The sequence below is a fragment of the Pieris rapae genome, chromosome 3 (assembly GCF_905147795.1).
Source record: "Pieris rapae chromosome 3, ilPieRapa1.1, whole genome shotgun sequence".
Classification (NCBI taxonomy): domain Eukaryota; kingdom Metazoa; phylum Arthropoda; class Insecta; order Lepidoptera; family Pieridae; genus Pieris; species Pieris rapae.
In genome coordinates, this window is record NC_059511.1 from 6,768,825 (window position 1) to 6,786,169 (window position 17,345).

At 31.6% G+C, this 17,345-nt stretch overlaps 1 protein-coding gene across 7 annotated transcripts in view; it reads right to left on the bottom strand.

The window, feature by feature from the left end:
* Positions 1–17,345, bottom strand: part of LOC110993238 (RILP-like protein homolog) — a 29,733-nt gene that overhangs the window by 6,535 nt on the left and 5,853 nt on the right. For 5 of the 7 annotated variants that reach the window (XM_022259414.2, XM_022259413.2, XM_022259409.2 and 2 more), the window contains exons 4-7: positions 2,963–3,037; positions 2,267–2,365; positions 1,542–1,723; positions 996–1,124 (exon numbers count right to left, since the gene is read on the bottom strand). In XM_022259414.2, coding sequence (XP_022115106.1) covers positions 996–1,124; positions 1,542–1,723; positions 2,267–2,365; positions 2,963–3,037 — 485 coding nt within the window. The remainder of the gene's footprint in view (positions 1–995; positions 1,125–1,541; positions 1,724–2,266; positions 2,366–2,962; positions 3,038–17,345) is intronic. The other 2 variants (XM_022259410.2, XM_045634664.1) reach the window with 1 other exon arrangement.

Genomic DNA, 17,345 nt, shown 5'->3' on the forward strand with positions numbered 1-17,345 from the left:
ATTGTATTTATTCCTTTAAAAAAATTATAAATGCGGCGAATAAAGCCCCTGCTTAAGCATGCAACCGAATAAATGCTACGAATATAATTTAATGTTAAAATATGCCATGCACATGCAATCTTAAAGTAGTAATTAGGGATTATTCTTATCAGACCGTATAATTCGATTACACAAAATATGTAAATCGATTATTTATATAAATATGAAGAATCTTCGCACTATCCGTAAAATAATTGCAGTCTTCAAAAAACTGAACCGGTTTAATAAAAGTATATATCCGTCGCTTTTTATCTTATCGTAAACACAATTTAACAGAATGAGACGAAAAAGTACTTTAACGTACAATTGGACCACTCGACGAACTACAAAGGGACCTCACTTAAGGAAAATAAGTTAATCTGTTTTATATCTGTTAAAAGTGCTATCTCGGTCTAATATGAATAATCCCGTAGCAATATATACTATTAATTTCAAATGGCTCATTCAGTCCTCTAGTGTCAGTTAAAAATTAAATTTACATGCAAATGAACCAATTAAAGGACAAACTACGTTTGGAGTCGACCATTAATCAAGATACGAAAAAGTTGAGATGTTTGGAAAAAATTCATAAAATATGAAATGGATGGAATAAATAACGATGTATTTCGTGATGATTCAAACTAGTGATAATAGGGGGGTAGTTTAAAATTTGCTTTTAAAAAAACATCACCTGATTAATGGACGCCCGCTTTACGAAAGATCGAATTCCAAATTTAAACTTTAAACATTGAAATTAAATACAGTCAAAAAAGATCACGTTGCTGTATACAACATAGTCTGTCATAGTGCCATCTCATTTCATCATTTTGCATCATTTTCTAACTAATCATGTTTTAAATTAACTTCAATCACAGCTTTAATAAACAAATTTTTACAACGCCATCTACTGGCCATAATTTAGAACTAGAGAAAACTGTATTTATTTTCAAAAAATAATACTTCTAGACTATACTTACAACTTCCTTATTCCGCTGTTACGTTTCCACGGCGCGTCGTCCGGTTCAGCCGGAAGTGGTCCTTGTACGGGAGCCTCGTCCTCTTCCGGTACCGTGCTACTAAGAGATGGCGATGTATCCGAGCCGCTGCTGGAAAATCATATGCGTATCTAATAATCACCGCACGATTTAGGTTCGATTACACATAGATATAAAACTTGCTATTTTTGTAATACGCTTTGTTAAAGTTAAACTATTTGATAGACTAAAGGTGAAGGCACAGGGAAGGCGCGATTCCCGCGCTCATACAGTGAGATTCTGTCTTGTCTTCAGCGGCACTCGTTTGTTTATGAAAACCTTAGGATGAATTTACCAAACCACGCGTGTTGAATTGAGGTTTTGTTATTAAAAAAGTAGTACCTGGACTGAATTTTTAGTGTTGATGTCCTGAGCTAAGGAGGGCCTTTAGCTATCTGTGATCTCTGCCTACCCTTCGCGAAAAAGGCGTGTAATATAAATAAATAAATATAATAAGGTATAGTAATATGTTATGTTACTTCTCCTTACCTATCTGGTTGCGGCTCCGTCTGTAGCGCCTGCAATTGCTCTTCAGCCCTATTCAATTTCAGTTTCAACTCATTTCGCTCGTGTAATATTGCACGCAGCTCCCGAACACTGAATGTCGGTTTCGATGATTGGTCTTCATCATCCGTGCCTTCGGGGAAAGAAACACCGCACGATGCGCACTTCTGTAAGCATATTTGAAAATATTAACACTGGCGCTTATATTCTACATTCCGGCTTATTATAATCCATCAATTTAAGTTTGTTTTAAAAAAAGAAATACATATTTTCTTACGAAAACGCATGACGTCAGTAAAGCGTTGTTAGAGTAGTTTCTCGTCATATCGATTCTGATGAGAAAATTTATTTTTATTGATAAAAGCTTGCCAACGCTCGGCACACTCTAACATTGGTAAAAGAACCACAAAATACTATTTTTAATGTGACAAGCATAGGCAAACATGACGTACACGAAGAGATCATATAGACATTAAACAAAATAATTATTGAACAAAACATAAAACAAAAAGTAATAAAAACTCATTTAAAATTTCGTGGATCGTTTTTGAAATTCGAACACAAACTTGTACATTTTCTACTTAAAATAATAAGTTTAAAGGATCAGTGAATCAGTGAAGAACACGCAGTATTGCAGGTTAGGTTTAAATTTCAAAAAATAATAACATTACAGCTACATTAATAATTATCTAAAGCGTTAATAAAAATACCTTGTTCTGTGCGTCTGACTGCTGTAAAACAGTGATGTCTCTTTGTTGGGACTGAACTATAGCCGATAATTCTGTTCTTTCTTCGCATACTAAGCGCATCTAGAATCGAGAAATCGTGTTTTTATTTGCAATATAATAACAAATATAGGAATTAAATTGCGTTTATTTAACACAAATCTACAGTAAAATATAAACGGCTAGGCTTCACTCAGTCTGTCGAATTCTGCCCCAAATATATCTTGATCAGAATTGTAAATTTTTTACGGATTTATCGGATAGGTAATTTAAAATAGTTATTATAGGGTTTTGACTTTTGATGTTCTCGCAATTCTTTCAAATCGAGCTGCAATTTTTTTATATAACCGTATTGCATAGTAGTGCTTACGGCACTCAACTGGTCAAAGGTTCCATTCCTAGCGACTTAAAGATTGGTTCAAATTCTAATACTTTAGATAGGATTAAAATTCTAGCTAATTCTTATTTTGAATACGTCGAAAATTATGTATCTGCCTCTTACCCAATTCCTCTGACACATAACTAGTAAAGTACATTATTAAAGATCAATGAACAAGTCATTAGACCTTGCTATTCACATCTTTAAGTAAAGGCAGTTTATGATATAAATTTCACAACAAATATATGCTGCCTTAGCTAACATTTCGTTAACCGTAATACTTAAGCTATAAAACCACTTACTTGATTTTGCAGCTGCTTATGCTTTCGTCGTAGATCGCGGCTGACCTGCGCCAACTTTTCTACTTGGTTTGTCAACTGTAATGTATCCAAAATTGCCATATTCAAAAACTATGTTTTCATTTAAAACAATTCTATGAAACGGATTTATTGCACAACGATACAAGCACGTGCTTAAAACTTATACGCACGAAGGAAATGCGATAATCTTAAATGAGTAGGTCTAAAAAACACGATAAGCCTTCGAGCGCAGATAGAATGACACTTCACTTGCAATGATAAGATTATGTCAACGGCTTATCCTCTACTTCGCAAAAAATCCGCAGTTTGATAGCAGAAAATTTGAATTTTAAAATTCGAATACATTTTTAAATTTCTTCTTATGATTACGGATATTATTATACGGAATATATTATTTATTGTTTGTAGTCTATAGCTCCTTAGGACGAGAGAATTTCTAGACAGATAAAAAATCTATGAAGATGAGGGTATACAAAAATAAATATAATACACCTTAAAGGCAGATTAAAGCTCAAAATATAGCACTTTAACACAGGAGGTCAGAATCTAGGTCGCGCGTAGGTAGTTCAAAGCATTCATTGCTTTTTGTAAAATCTCGAGTTGTTTGTGTTAGAAAAGATAAATCTACGCTTTTCAAGTTCGCATTTAAAAAGTTTTTATATTTCATAAATGTTGTTGATATCTGACAATTCACGATTGATGTTACTGTTCAAAAGAATGAATATTTTTACATTCCGTCATTTGCGATGACGTCAATAATTCGCCAGTGTTTTTTAAGTATTCTTGTAAAACGCTTCTTCATAGGCGTTTTTCGTTAACTATTTTACTTCCTATACATACATTTAACATACCATTTAAGGCTATATATTCATTTACTTTTTTATATTTTTAGGAAAGTAAGTGATATTCTATTAATCTAAGTCTACAGTCGAACCTTCGTTATAAGGTACAATACCTATAAATTTAATATCTAACAGTTCTATTAGCAAACTATTAGTTGCAGGTGAATCCGTTTGCGTACAAACACAACTATAGACAACGGGAACCGATATTGTCCCATAAGTAAATATTAATAATTAGAAAGTTCTTAGCCTTGCATTAAACGGTATTCAATGAGTAGTTAAGCTTAGCTTAGGCTACAAAAAAGCCTTAGAAGTATATTATTAAAACAGCAACAAACCTTTTTTGTGCAAAGAAAACTTTTTTTATCTTGTAGCTAAGCAACGGGTTATTTTTTATTAAATGCTTAAAACTTAACGCCGGCTTAATACCTAATATACATGTGTCTATGATACTTTTAATTGAGGCTGCATTATCACAGTATATATAGCAATATCAATAACGATTGTTTGGATCAAATTAAAAAAAACACAAATTCTTAAAAGGCCGGCAACCCACTCGCGAGCCCTCTTATAATGTAAGCGTTTAAGGGCGGTATTACTTAGCCGCACCCAGTTTGCCCCTTAAATAAAAAATAATAATAATTCGATCTATTTCAAACAGCCCTTAACACCATTACCTACATTGCAGTTTTCTTAGTCCAACTAATCTTTCCAAATTACTCAAGTTACAGCACCTTACGAGTGTTTTGTCTCGCTCTGTTTAAATTGCGTTACACCATTAATCTGTTTTTAGCTAAGAATTTTGTCACAATACAAGTTACTATCATTGTGTGCCTAATTCATTTAGTGACGATAAAAAATATCTAATTCAGTGAGTAACTAACCGACGGCAGATATTTCTTTCAAGGGGATAACGAACAGGCGGGAATTAAGTACTGGAGCTAAAGGGATGTCACTACCACACATATTATTTATTTATCAAAGACCTCAGACACTGTGATACAAATAAATAATAGATTACCAAAAAGTACAACAAAAAAAAAACAGAGTATTAGCAGCCCCGCCCCATCACTTATTTTATTAAATATGATGACTATTGATGATGATATAATCACATTTAGATAGTATCGCAATTTTTTTTAATCAATATTCATGTCTTCTATAAAATTCTGGTAGGTACGTAACTTTGGTCTATTGTCAATAGATTCCACAGAATATGCGATTTACACCTACAGATCAATTGTCAAAGTTTTCATACGCATACCAAAAGTTTTTTAAATTTGTATATAGTTTTGGTTCTAATGTAGGATTCTAATGGTTAAAGTTTTTTTCAATAGATCCATTAGTTAGTCCAATGCAAACATCAACAATCATAATTAATAAGAGACGTTCATTTATTTCATTTTTTATAATTAATGAAATTCATAAATTCTTCGATAACACCAACGCAATGGTATTGCATTATTTTTCATATCCGTTACATTTTTCTTGTTCATTTACTAGTGGGTCACTAGTTCCTGTAGCTAGTAGAAAGATGCCAAATTTGATGTTGCTTACATAAGCCAATCAAATATAGATATAGTAAAATATTGGATAAAAAAATATTTTGTGTGTGTGTATATTTTGTATTTTGTAAATCTTTCGAGGAATAAATGAGGCGTAATTATAATTATACCTAAGCCAATAAATTGAAAGAGGTATCATAAAGTTAAAATTTGTGAGTTGCACCAATCTAATTAAGCTAATCTTTAAACGTGAGAAATTCCTTGACAACCATAATTATTGATATTCTGCCTGCATTTAAGACGAAAAATAACTCAACGTTCGAAATCAAAATCGATTTTTTGGTCACCAATTTCGGTATTGACAATATTATCAATTGAAAGAAATGTTTGAACTTAATTAACTCGGTTTTAGAAAACGCAAAAACCTTTAAGTGAATGTGCAACCTTTGCATAACAAATTGCAATTGTGCATAAGAAAAAACTCGGCAATCGTTAAAAATTAATAATAGAATTAAATCTACCGCTTTTGGTAATGTTTCACGTACCGTTTATTTTATTTCCAATGACTTAAAAGGCACGAATTTGTACCATTTTTATTTTATACTCAATGAAAGAGTATAATTTACGTATCGCAGATACTAGGACACCGATAGGTGGATATTACGCTTTAATTATAACATTTTAATGTTTTTGTCAGATGCACGAAAACTTTGAAGCGAAATGTATGCATACTGAAAGAGAAAACTTACAATGAAAGTTTCGTAATTATTTTTCTTCCTTAATTTTTTTATAGCAAACGGGCAGGACATTCACAATGCCAGTGGGCTCACGAGTGCGTTGCCGGCCTTTTAAGAATTGGTACGCTCTTTTCTTACTTTTAGTAGTGCCAATTTCAATAATTTCACGACAGTGTAATTTCAATGACGTGTTGTAATAACTAAATTCTGCGCCGTTTAGTGAACAAATCTACAAACACTAATACATTAGTTAGAATAATAATTTTTCTTTCCAACCACAAAGATCATAAGTCACATAAAATACAGGTCCTATAATGCTAACAGCATAATATAGGGAGAGTTGAAAAAATTAATGAAAACAAGCAAAACAATGTGCGATACGCCACTAGACAAATTATACTTGATTTGTGTATTCAATTTATTATTTATACAGAACAAATATCATCGACAATTATAAACCTAGAACCACAACGAAACTCATCGTAACAAGTACAGCTTTCGGTGAATCGAAAATAATGAGATTCTCAAGCACTGAAATAAAAAACCGATATCCCTATTTGCATATTTAACAGCATCGCTGTGAATACAAATAAATGTTGCGGTCTGGATTAAATGGAAAATTCTCGATAATTCGACTGAATTTTAAATTCTTTGGGTTTATATGAAATATATTGGATCAATAAAATTACAGAGCAAAGCTCGGTTCGTTATTAATCTTTACAATTATATTCAACGATTATCACTTTATCTCTAACAACACCTATTTAATACTATATGAAGTTTCTCTAGATTACAATTGAGACAATTTCCACGGACAATTTCTTATATTACATTTTAAATAAAACTGAAATATTCACGAACATCGATTACAATATAAACTTAACTCGAAACGAGTGCCTTACAGTTGAAGTCTTCGCCCAGGGAGTCATTCAGAAACTTTTCAGTACCAAAGTGTTAATAATGTAATAAACACCTTTTGTTAAATAAGTTGATATTTTAAAGTAACATATTCTTTAAATAGATGGCACAAACTACAAAGTAATCAACAAATATTTATTTATTTTAAAGGCCATAAAATTAAAATCTACGTGTACTTGAAGAGGTTTTGTAACGGGACTTTTTCACAATAGAAATTCACAATATTCACCAACATGAGTTTAACGCATATGAATATTTATAAGCTTGTTGCATAATTGTGTATGCGTGGCACTGATATGCAGCATTATGCTGATTTTACGTTCTCATCTGTTAGAAGAACATAAAACCTTTACGTATTTGAACTTTATGTGGTAAATAAGTTTTAATTAACGTTTTTTATTAAAATTAAACATATAGTTTTTATATGTCATGATTCGGAGGTTAATATAATTTTAAAACATGAAGCAAAGCAGCTGTTAGTAAATTTCGTTTTATAAAATTCCCGGCTATGATTGCTTCGGTTTCTATTATGCGTACCTATTGTAAAAGCGCAGCTATGGGAGCCTAAGATTTAGGGATTTAAAAATTCTGACATACTCATACTTTACAGAATTTTTGACTATGTCAGAATTGCATATACAATACGTAGAGTAAAAGAGAAAGTTCAACTACGCTACATCTTACATTTAAAATATATGTAGATTGCACGTATAAAAAATCTAAGATTTGCTATATTTACTTTGAGTATGAATAATCTCAACCTGATTTAAATATACGAACTAGTTTTGCAAAATTATTTTGCAAGTCAAAGGCGTTGTACTTAACCTGCATTCCGGAATCCAACTCTAACTAATGGCAATTCATAGCATACAACTGAACTGGTTAATTATGGCTTTGTAACTCGGCACTTGTGCACGATATAAACAGTATTGATTCTATTTATAAACTTCAAAATTAGTTTATCAACGGATTTATTTCCAGATTACTTAAAGACACTCGAAGCGTTATGGACTGTCTTTGTAAGGTTCTCTGGGTGTGCAAATCATTATATGTTCTAGCGCGTGTAATGTGAACTCTCTGGGCTGGCAGTGATATGATGTGAAATGACGTAAAGACGAACTCCGACGAAGACTAGTAAATACAAGAGGTTTAGATTAAGAATGTGAGGTCAGATTACAGCTAATGAAATTTCTAATTAATAATTTCTACTGAATGTATTATTTTTTGTACATTTATTATTTTTCAATAAATATCTTATTTATTCCACTGCACCGTGGATATTATTTCTACTAAAATTTCAATAACAATTTATTTTTAGGCAAATAATTATGAAATATACTTAATAAGCTATAGCTTATTATAAGATCCTCTGTTTACAATGTAAAGTACTACACTTATTAGCATTTTACGAAATACTTCTTAAAATCTCAAGCTCAAATGCATTGAACACAGCTAATCACTCACACGCATATATATTTTATAAATGAATGAAAACGTCAGTTATCGTGACTTAATCATACACACTTGTAGAAATGACGTCTATGGCATGTTAGAGATACAACGGTTGTAGATATAAATCTGTATACATATACAATTTATGGGCTGATTTCTGTACATAGCAAATATTTAAAAAAACAACAAGAAAAGGGAGCCAAACTAGTCCGTTCTAGAATTCTGCTGTTGTTGGTAAAATTGTGTATACTACGTATTTAATTATATAATCAAAAAAACACGTCAGGTTTCAAGGCGCAGAATAGGTCCACTATCAATTAATATTTATAATTAATAGATATTTTAATCAAGTAAATATCATAAAGGTAATACAATACATTATTTGTCTTTTGCTGAAAAGAAATGATTAAATAAAGATTGGGTTTAATTTAGTTAGTAATTTTAATTAAGTTTTTCATTATTCATTTTTAAAATTTTATTACTGTGTTTGTTATACAATTTTCTAGCAATTATGGTTTAGAGGTTTCAAATGTAATTTGATTTTCACGTTCTGTGGCGCGCCAGTTTCTCGGACTAACCCTCCGTCTCAAATAAATGCCAATCATGATAAATCATGTTATCCAATTATGATTAAAACTTTACGCAACTACAACCAACTTTGGCTATTTACAAATTATGCATTGTAAATGCCAAGAAAAAAAGTACCGAGACAGCGAAGTTTTAGTAAGTACCATAATGTTCCTTCCTTCATTCCTTCCTCTTAGATTATTTGCATTTCTACACTGAAATATTGGGGAAATAATAATCCCATTTTGCATGATATTACAAATTTAGATAACAGTGATAATTAAAATCATAATCGATAAACAACATTATGTAACATAGATTTCATTTACACGCCTAACGTAATGTTGTTAGAAATTACACATCTACATTAATAATAACGCAATAAAGGAGCTTTCTTAAGTTTCAATTAAGTTTAGCCGTGACATTAATACATATTTCATTTATTGCATTGTGTACCATATATACTGTCTCATACATAAACTGACAATAAGCAAAATTAATATTGTATTACTTCACTTATGAACTGTTAATAGTAATAAAAACATAACATTAGCTATTGCAATAAACTGCATACATTTTTAGAATAATGATAATATTAAAAAAAATGTTTTACGTTGTTTACGGCATATTAAGATAAATGTGCTATCTGACAAAATGGGTAAATGCCTGATTAATATTTCATGCCATAATCAATCATAGTATCAAGAGATATGAATGAAACAATAAATTTATTTGAAAATCTTTTTTAATTTAGAAATTCAATGTTAATTTTATTTGGGTTTACGGAAGCTTATTAGTTGCTTCAGCGTGCGACTCTCATCCCTGAGGTCGTAGGTTCGATCCTCGGCTGCACACCCATGGACTTTCTTTCTATGTGCGCATTTAACATTCTCTCGAACGGCGCGCCGGAAAACATCGTTAAGAAACCGGCCTGCCTTAAACCCAAAAAGTCGAGGGCGTGCGTCAGGCACAGAAGGCTGATCACCTACTTCCCTATTAGATTAACAAATGATCATGAAACAGATATAGAAATCTGAGGACAAGACCTAAAAAATTGTAGAGCCGTTGATTTTTTTTACGAAAGCTAACACATAAGGCGAGTAAATGAATCAGCATTGTCATAAAATTACAACGATAATTTCTAGATACATATATTTTCCCTAGGAATTTTTAGAAGTATTAACCACATCGAAACAGGGCCAATACAAATTATATTAAGAATACTTAATATGAAATGATAAAAAATATTAAATCTTATCTGACGCTAGGGTAAGTAACCTTCTCTCGACTTTCTGAATCGAATATATATATTTTCCTTTTTTTCCTATATTTTCCTTTTAACAAAATATAAAGAAACTGCGAACTTAAAGAATACTCTATATAATATAGATGTACAAATCATATTAATAACCTTTTCATTAAATCGTGTTTTCATTTTTTAATATCTTTCGTTACTTATAATTACTTTTTTAATAAACCAACCACCAACTTAATTAGAAACGAGATCGCAATTCTACGCTTAATTTTGTTTTTTTTTACGTCTTGGATGATAAGTACATACACTGTTTAAATTACGTGGACCTTACAATGGATAAACTTAATTTTAACAATAAACTCTATTGTATTGAAATTGTATCGATACTTATTAGTGATATAAAATATGTACTTCAAGGGTTGTACACCTCCGTCGTTGTGAGAAGTTTTCGTCCAAATTCGCAAATTCACCTTTCGCTCCACTCATTAAACTCTTTACAATCGCCGCTTACAACATTCCCTTTCTGTACTTACGTCGTGATCTAGATTCTAGTCTAGAGAATTTTTCTTTTCTTACTCAGAATGTGAAAGCATATAAATACAATATTTTAAAAGAATTCCTGATGATATGTGAACCCGCCGCCCATGAACACTCTCAATACCTGGCCGCGAGTCTGTTGCCGGTATTTTAAGAATTGATAGACTAATTTCTTAAAAGAACCTTTCTTGAATTGGTTTAGAAATACCTCGATGGCCAGCTACCAAATTCTAGGAAAATCTCAGTTGTGGAACGGCCGACGAAGTTATATGGGTGGTATTTCATATTCTGCCTGGCGTCCGATGATGAAACTTAACTTGAGTTATTAATTTGAAGAACTGCATTTAACTCTAGTGAGTAACCGTCAACGATTCGCAACGTTCCTAATTTAATACGAGCAAGAGTAAGCAGCAGGTACAAATTTCTTGTTTGAAACCATATTTTTCGCGCGACATTTATCATACCTTCTCAATGTTTCGGATATAAATTCCGGGCGCAACAAGTACAGCTTAATAGTAGGGGAGCCCAAGAGGGGATTTCGGGATTTACTCAAGCGCGGCAGATTAATATACAGGGGAATACCTTGTACCCGGTTAAGTACCTCCACCAAATATGAGGCCCATATATAAGGCCGCCCGTGAAGGATACAGGATCAGATTAGTAAAAAAAAATTGATCATCAGACATTCTCGAGCGCGTCAGATTAAGGTAGTGTGAGTTAATTACATCCTAAAAAGTGTATATTCCACTAATCTGACAATTTGAGAGTGACGTAAAGAAAGGGGAGGGTAGCAAAGTTGTAAAAAAAAAGTCATCTTGACATTCTCGAGCGTAGCTAATTTTTTTTTTATTTTGAAGGAAATAATTCAAGAATATTGAAAAATATATAATCTGACGATTTCCGCAAGCCGAAATAACAAAATTTCGTCGATAAAGTTCGTGCGATAAACGCGTGCAGCTGCGTGATGCCTACATTTCCTTCTCCGCGTTTCCCTCAAAATTAGATTTCATGTGAATTTGAACCGATGGGGACCGATAGATTTTGAGAAATTTTGAAAAATCTAATAAAATAACAATTTGTTTTTTTGAAAGTGTTTTTTTGCAATAACTTTTAAATGGCTTTATCCATCAACTTCAAAAAACTAATCCATCTTTAAGCTTGAAAAACGACGTCGATCGCCACCAAACTGGTGAAAATCGGTTGATTCGTTCGAGAGATATCGTGAACGAAAGAAAACCGAAAAAAGTGTTTCTATCACATAACTTCGACATTTCATATCGGATTATCGTTTTTGATGAAATTAAATAATTAGAGCTTAAAAAATGCGTCGATCGCCGTCAACCGCGGGAAAATTGCTTGATCCATTCAAAAGTTATTGGGGTTTGAAAATTTCAAAAATAGTGTTCTATGAAACTTCTATCAGACTTTCGAGCTGGGAGAACTCAAACGCATAGAAATATTATTTCTTTGAACTCAGCGAGCTCATAAGTACAATTTTAAGCGCCCAGGAATGGAATTGCAGGCATGGCCTTTAGGGTGAACCGTTTTTCTAATATTTTTTTTGTCAGATCAGGCAAATCCCTCTAGATAATCGTCAGATTATGAGACAGTACGTTTAGAATATGAATCTGAACCATATATATCTTAATCTGACGCGCTCGAGTATTTCAAAATGGCGATTTTTTTTTGCACATTATAATAATGGCTGCGAGTTTGCGTCAGCTCGAAATCGTCAGATTATTGAATGAGAGCTTTTTTTTTGGTGCACTTAACACCCCCTTAGAAAACCTGACGCGCTCGATTAAATTTTTTTTTTTTTCATTTTTAACCCTTACGTACAACCACCCCCATCATGCAAATGATCAGATTAACATACGTACATTATTAAAAATACGTAGGACATTGATGCTATCAATATCTGACGCGCTCGAGTATGTCCATGCAACAGTTTTTTTATACATATTTAAACATCTATAGCCGCTTTCCCCACCGATGAAAAGGTATATATCATATAACATTTTTTTCTTCTTATCATCTAAGCTTTGCAACCCAATAGGTCTCCACGACGCTCGAGTAAATCCCCATTTAGCATCGTGGGCTCCCCTACCATAAATGTCAAACAAAATAATCAATTTTGTAGCTATAAATGATCTTATACGAAATAGATCAGTGGGTTGTGTCAAATTAGCTGACATTTAGGCTGGATAATAAAACAGGGCATTAGGGAGTCGTAAAGCTTGAGCCGGGTGATGTAAAGGTTGTTGGGATCAATGTTAGGTCGGCTATTCACAAAGGTTATACATACATACAGAGAGATTTTTTTCATTTGGGGCGTGCTTCCTTCCCTTACAAAAGATTTCTAACTCTAATCATCACCTGTCGATTATCAGTTTTATACATATGAAATCTAAAAAAAACTAATTTTGTAGAAACAAAACTACAGATACTCAACACATAACACCTATATAACATGTATGTATCGTATTGAAAAAAAACGACGAATCTTATATGAACGACGAACGAAACGACGAATGTTATGATAATCCCTTTTTTGTAATCGGTTAAAAAGTAAAATGTTTTACTAGAGATTATGCTTAATGATTGCCGTTACACCAACTTTAAACGTAAACTTATCATTGGTATCATGTCCAAATTATTATAAGTTTTAATTGTGAAATGATAATAATCGTGAAACAAAGGCATCATACGAAAGCATACTTGAATTAATTTATTCAAATAAAAGGTCTAAGTAAATACTGCTCAATTTCATATGAACGCAACCCTTAACAAAATATTTGCGGAGTCGCAATTCCATTTCATTTGATGTTTGATCAAATTACTTTTCCTTTTATTTCGTAGACACGTTAGGGACAAATCCTTTCTGTGGGTCGGATAAAGGTCGAAAATATCAAAGCGTATATAATAAAAATAGTGATTTTCCCTTGTCACTTAAATATTATGCAGAGACTGGACGTATTTTCAGCCATCAAGACATTTAAAGTTTTCTTAATTTAATTAATTCAATCAATTCAACGAAATCATTAACACAGTACAAAATTATTAGCTTCCACTGAAAAATACGGACGAATGTTATTTAAAAAAAAAATTTAATACTAACTAAATATATCGCGATACCTACAAAAAAGTTTATTTCAAATTTTTGGAAGATGAATGCGAACCAGAATGTTAAAAATGATGTAGAGTACCTTACACCTGCCTACCCACTTCAATTGCTACGAGGGACTAAAATTTAGGTCAGGCCCAGGTCTAACTAAATTTTGTTATAATTAGGTTAATATTTACATCTTGTATATATAGCAGGTTACGGTCACTCCATAATATTATATTTAATACAAGGTATAATATGCCTTCAAAAACAAAAAACAGTTAATACTTATATCATTAAGGGCCTTTCACAATGTCCGGATAAGTTCCAAATAAGCTATTTGTTACTTATTTGTATGTATTGTGTATTTTTGCGTTTCACGACTGTCAGATAGCGCTATTTGTCATGAAATGCCAAGTATCTTATTCGGAACTTTTATCTTTCGAATAATTTATGTGTTGCATAGCTATTTGGCACTTTATCCATACACTGTGAAACAGGCCCTAAATGAAACATGTATAATTTTAGTACCAAACTGAAAATGTTAACTATGGTTTAATAATTAATACTAATACCGTCAGACGTTAATCCCTTCCATTCGTAGTATTTTATATGGAATAGTTATTCGCACAAAGATGATATATTTATTACTATTACAAAGGTATTGACCGATCCGCAAATAATGTTATTATTATTAGGAATACATATTATTCAGATAAACAGAGTGCCTAGTATTATTATTACTAAATTGGTTTAAATCGGCAATGAACATAGGTCAGTTTACACATCAAATAACTTTCTCTTTGTTCTCATATTTTTTGTTATGAAACAACTTTCAGCTCATCTTCAATAACTATTAATGTGTTGAGTGGAGACTTGCAGCAATATTGAGTACTAACTTCGGTACATTCACTTTTACTCATTGAAGTAATTTTAAGAATTATAGGGAGTTTGCGGTTAAATAGCTGATTAAAGCATAAATAAATATACATATATTCAAAATATAAAAGAGTTGCTACCAATTTTTTCTATAGATTCAATAATTACTTTTTTAATACACGTAAAAAGAAACTTATAAAACAAAAGATGGTACGTCTTCCTACATTGTGATTGAACTGGAATGTCAACCAGTCACAAAATAATGAACACACCATTTTAAACTTTCATTGCAACAAGGAAGGTTTCGCTTATCTCCAATTGATCTGAAAATGTCATTTCAAATGTAGCTTAAATGCACTATATGAGTAGTTATAATCATGTACATTATCATTTTTAGTATAATACTATAAAGGGTATTTCCAATGCGTTATCTTTTTCGTCACTAAGACTATTTAACCATTACCCCTATATACCTCCAATAGTTGTAACAGTAATGTGGTATGCGTGAAGGCATTATACGCACATTATATTTTACAATTTGGAAGAGTTTTTCATCCAACCTGCCATGAAAAATAAAAAATATGAAGGACCAAGAAATCCATCTGCCTACAGGTAACTAACATAAAATTGCTAGTGAAAAAATTAATATATGTCAGGCAATCACGGCCGCTGAGCAATCAACTTCGTAAATATGTGTTACGATTACATACATCCGTTCTAGGCCTGCGTTGTATAAGACAAACGCTTTAACAGGAAATGGTAATTATTAGCAATATTGATACTGTACGTCATCAATCTGAACTGTTTTCACTATACTGTTCGTTATCTTAGTTATAAAACCTTTACTAAATATATTCAGTGTATAAGTACTAAGTGAAGAAATATGTGACGTCTTTCGCGTAGAAACCCATTTACATCCACATTAGCGTCCATTCGGCTGGATATTTATTTTATTAAATATGTAATAGACATATGTTATGGCGAACTTTTCAAAGATGTCTTCTATAAAACTAGGATATGACTCTACTCTATTGTCAATAGTTTTAGCAACGCACATAGGAAAATTCCCAATATTGGTATTTTTTTACATCTCGGGTTACGTAATCAAAGTTTTGTTCCTATTAACTTTTAATAATAGATAAATATTCATCAGGGCTGATGTAGTATTCTAATGGTGTAAGATTTTTATCAATCGGTCCAGTAATTTGGGTGACTATAAAATGCAAACAAACAAACATTTTCCCTTTAAAATATTGGTTTAAATAGCGTAGATGAGAACACTGAGGCTTATTACGGAAGTTTGCTCAGTTAAATAAAATCGAAGTAAAATGTAAAATTACCTAGACTATGTGATAATAGAAAAAATAGTGTTTTATCTGTCGCTATCTATTTAGTATTTAAAAATAAAAGCATACCGAACTATATAAAAATAAAACAACTATTTACTGTGTACTTAAACTAATTAAGTGACGCGAGTGTGAAAGCCGCTTATGCTCAATTACACAAACGTCAATCAAATTTGAGAGCTGATAAAACACTGCTGCCTCTTTCTTGCAACATGATAAAAGGCTACACTTCAAGCTTGTATAACACGCGGTTTTGTAAAAATAAATATTTATAAACGTAATAAAACATGTATTTTATATTAGCACTAGTAGAGCCTCGACTCGACAGATAAAAAATAATAGCAATTTCTTTTAATGTTTTAGTTAAAATGTTTAATTGTGACAAAATAATAAGATTTTGTGGGTTTAGCTAAAATAATTTATCCATTTCGAACTTAATTGTCCACGTGTAGAACTTAATTGTTTCGCAGCTTTCGGAAAATTATTCATAGATTATTAAATAAACCTATGCTATATAGGTTTTTATAGTTAAGTAAATAAGTGTTTTATTTTGTCAAGATTTCTTTATATAAAAAGATTCCATGAATAAATAGTTTTAACCTTAAACTACCTCCAGTTCCGACTTCCAGTTTGTACATCGTCGCAATAGGCTCTACTTCTCACGACGCGAGATATAATACTTCGTTTAGCTAGGCTTAATTAAAAGTTATATAATTGAAGCAATGAAATTTGTAATTTGTTATCTCATTAAATATTAATATGAAATGGAAATTGCATGTTAATTAATCGCTAAAACAAAAATCTATCATATCTATCATGCAATGTTACCATTTAGTCGTGTTTCAATTTGTGTGTAATAAAATAATAAATAATCCAATGGACCTATATTGGTTTTAGTCTCAGAGAGATAAATATTTATTTTATTCTTATATTAAAAATAATCAGCTCTGACACATGAATTTGGAATATCAGACATCCCTGTTTATCTGACGATGTTTTTTTTACTGTAGGAGTTTTAGAAGCGCTAGTCAGAAGCTTTCGAGATTAGAGTTATTATGAGAATCACCAATATAGCTTTAAATTGAATTCAAATTCAATTCTCTAATAAACGCGTGTTTTTAATAAATTAATAACAATCAACATTACCGAATTAAATCCTTATAAAAGGACAAATTAATAATTTGTTAAAACTAAAAAAATAATAATTATTTAATTAGGTAC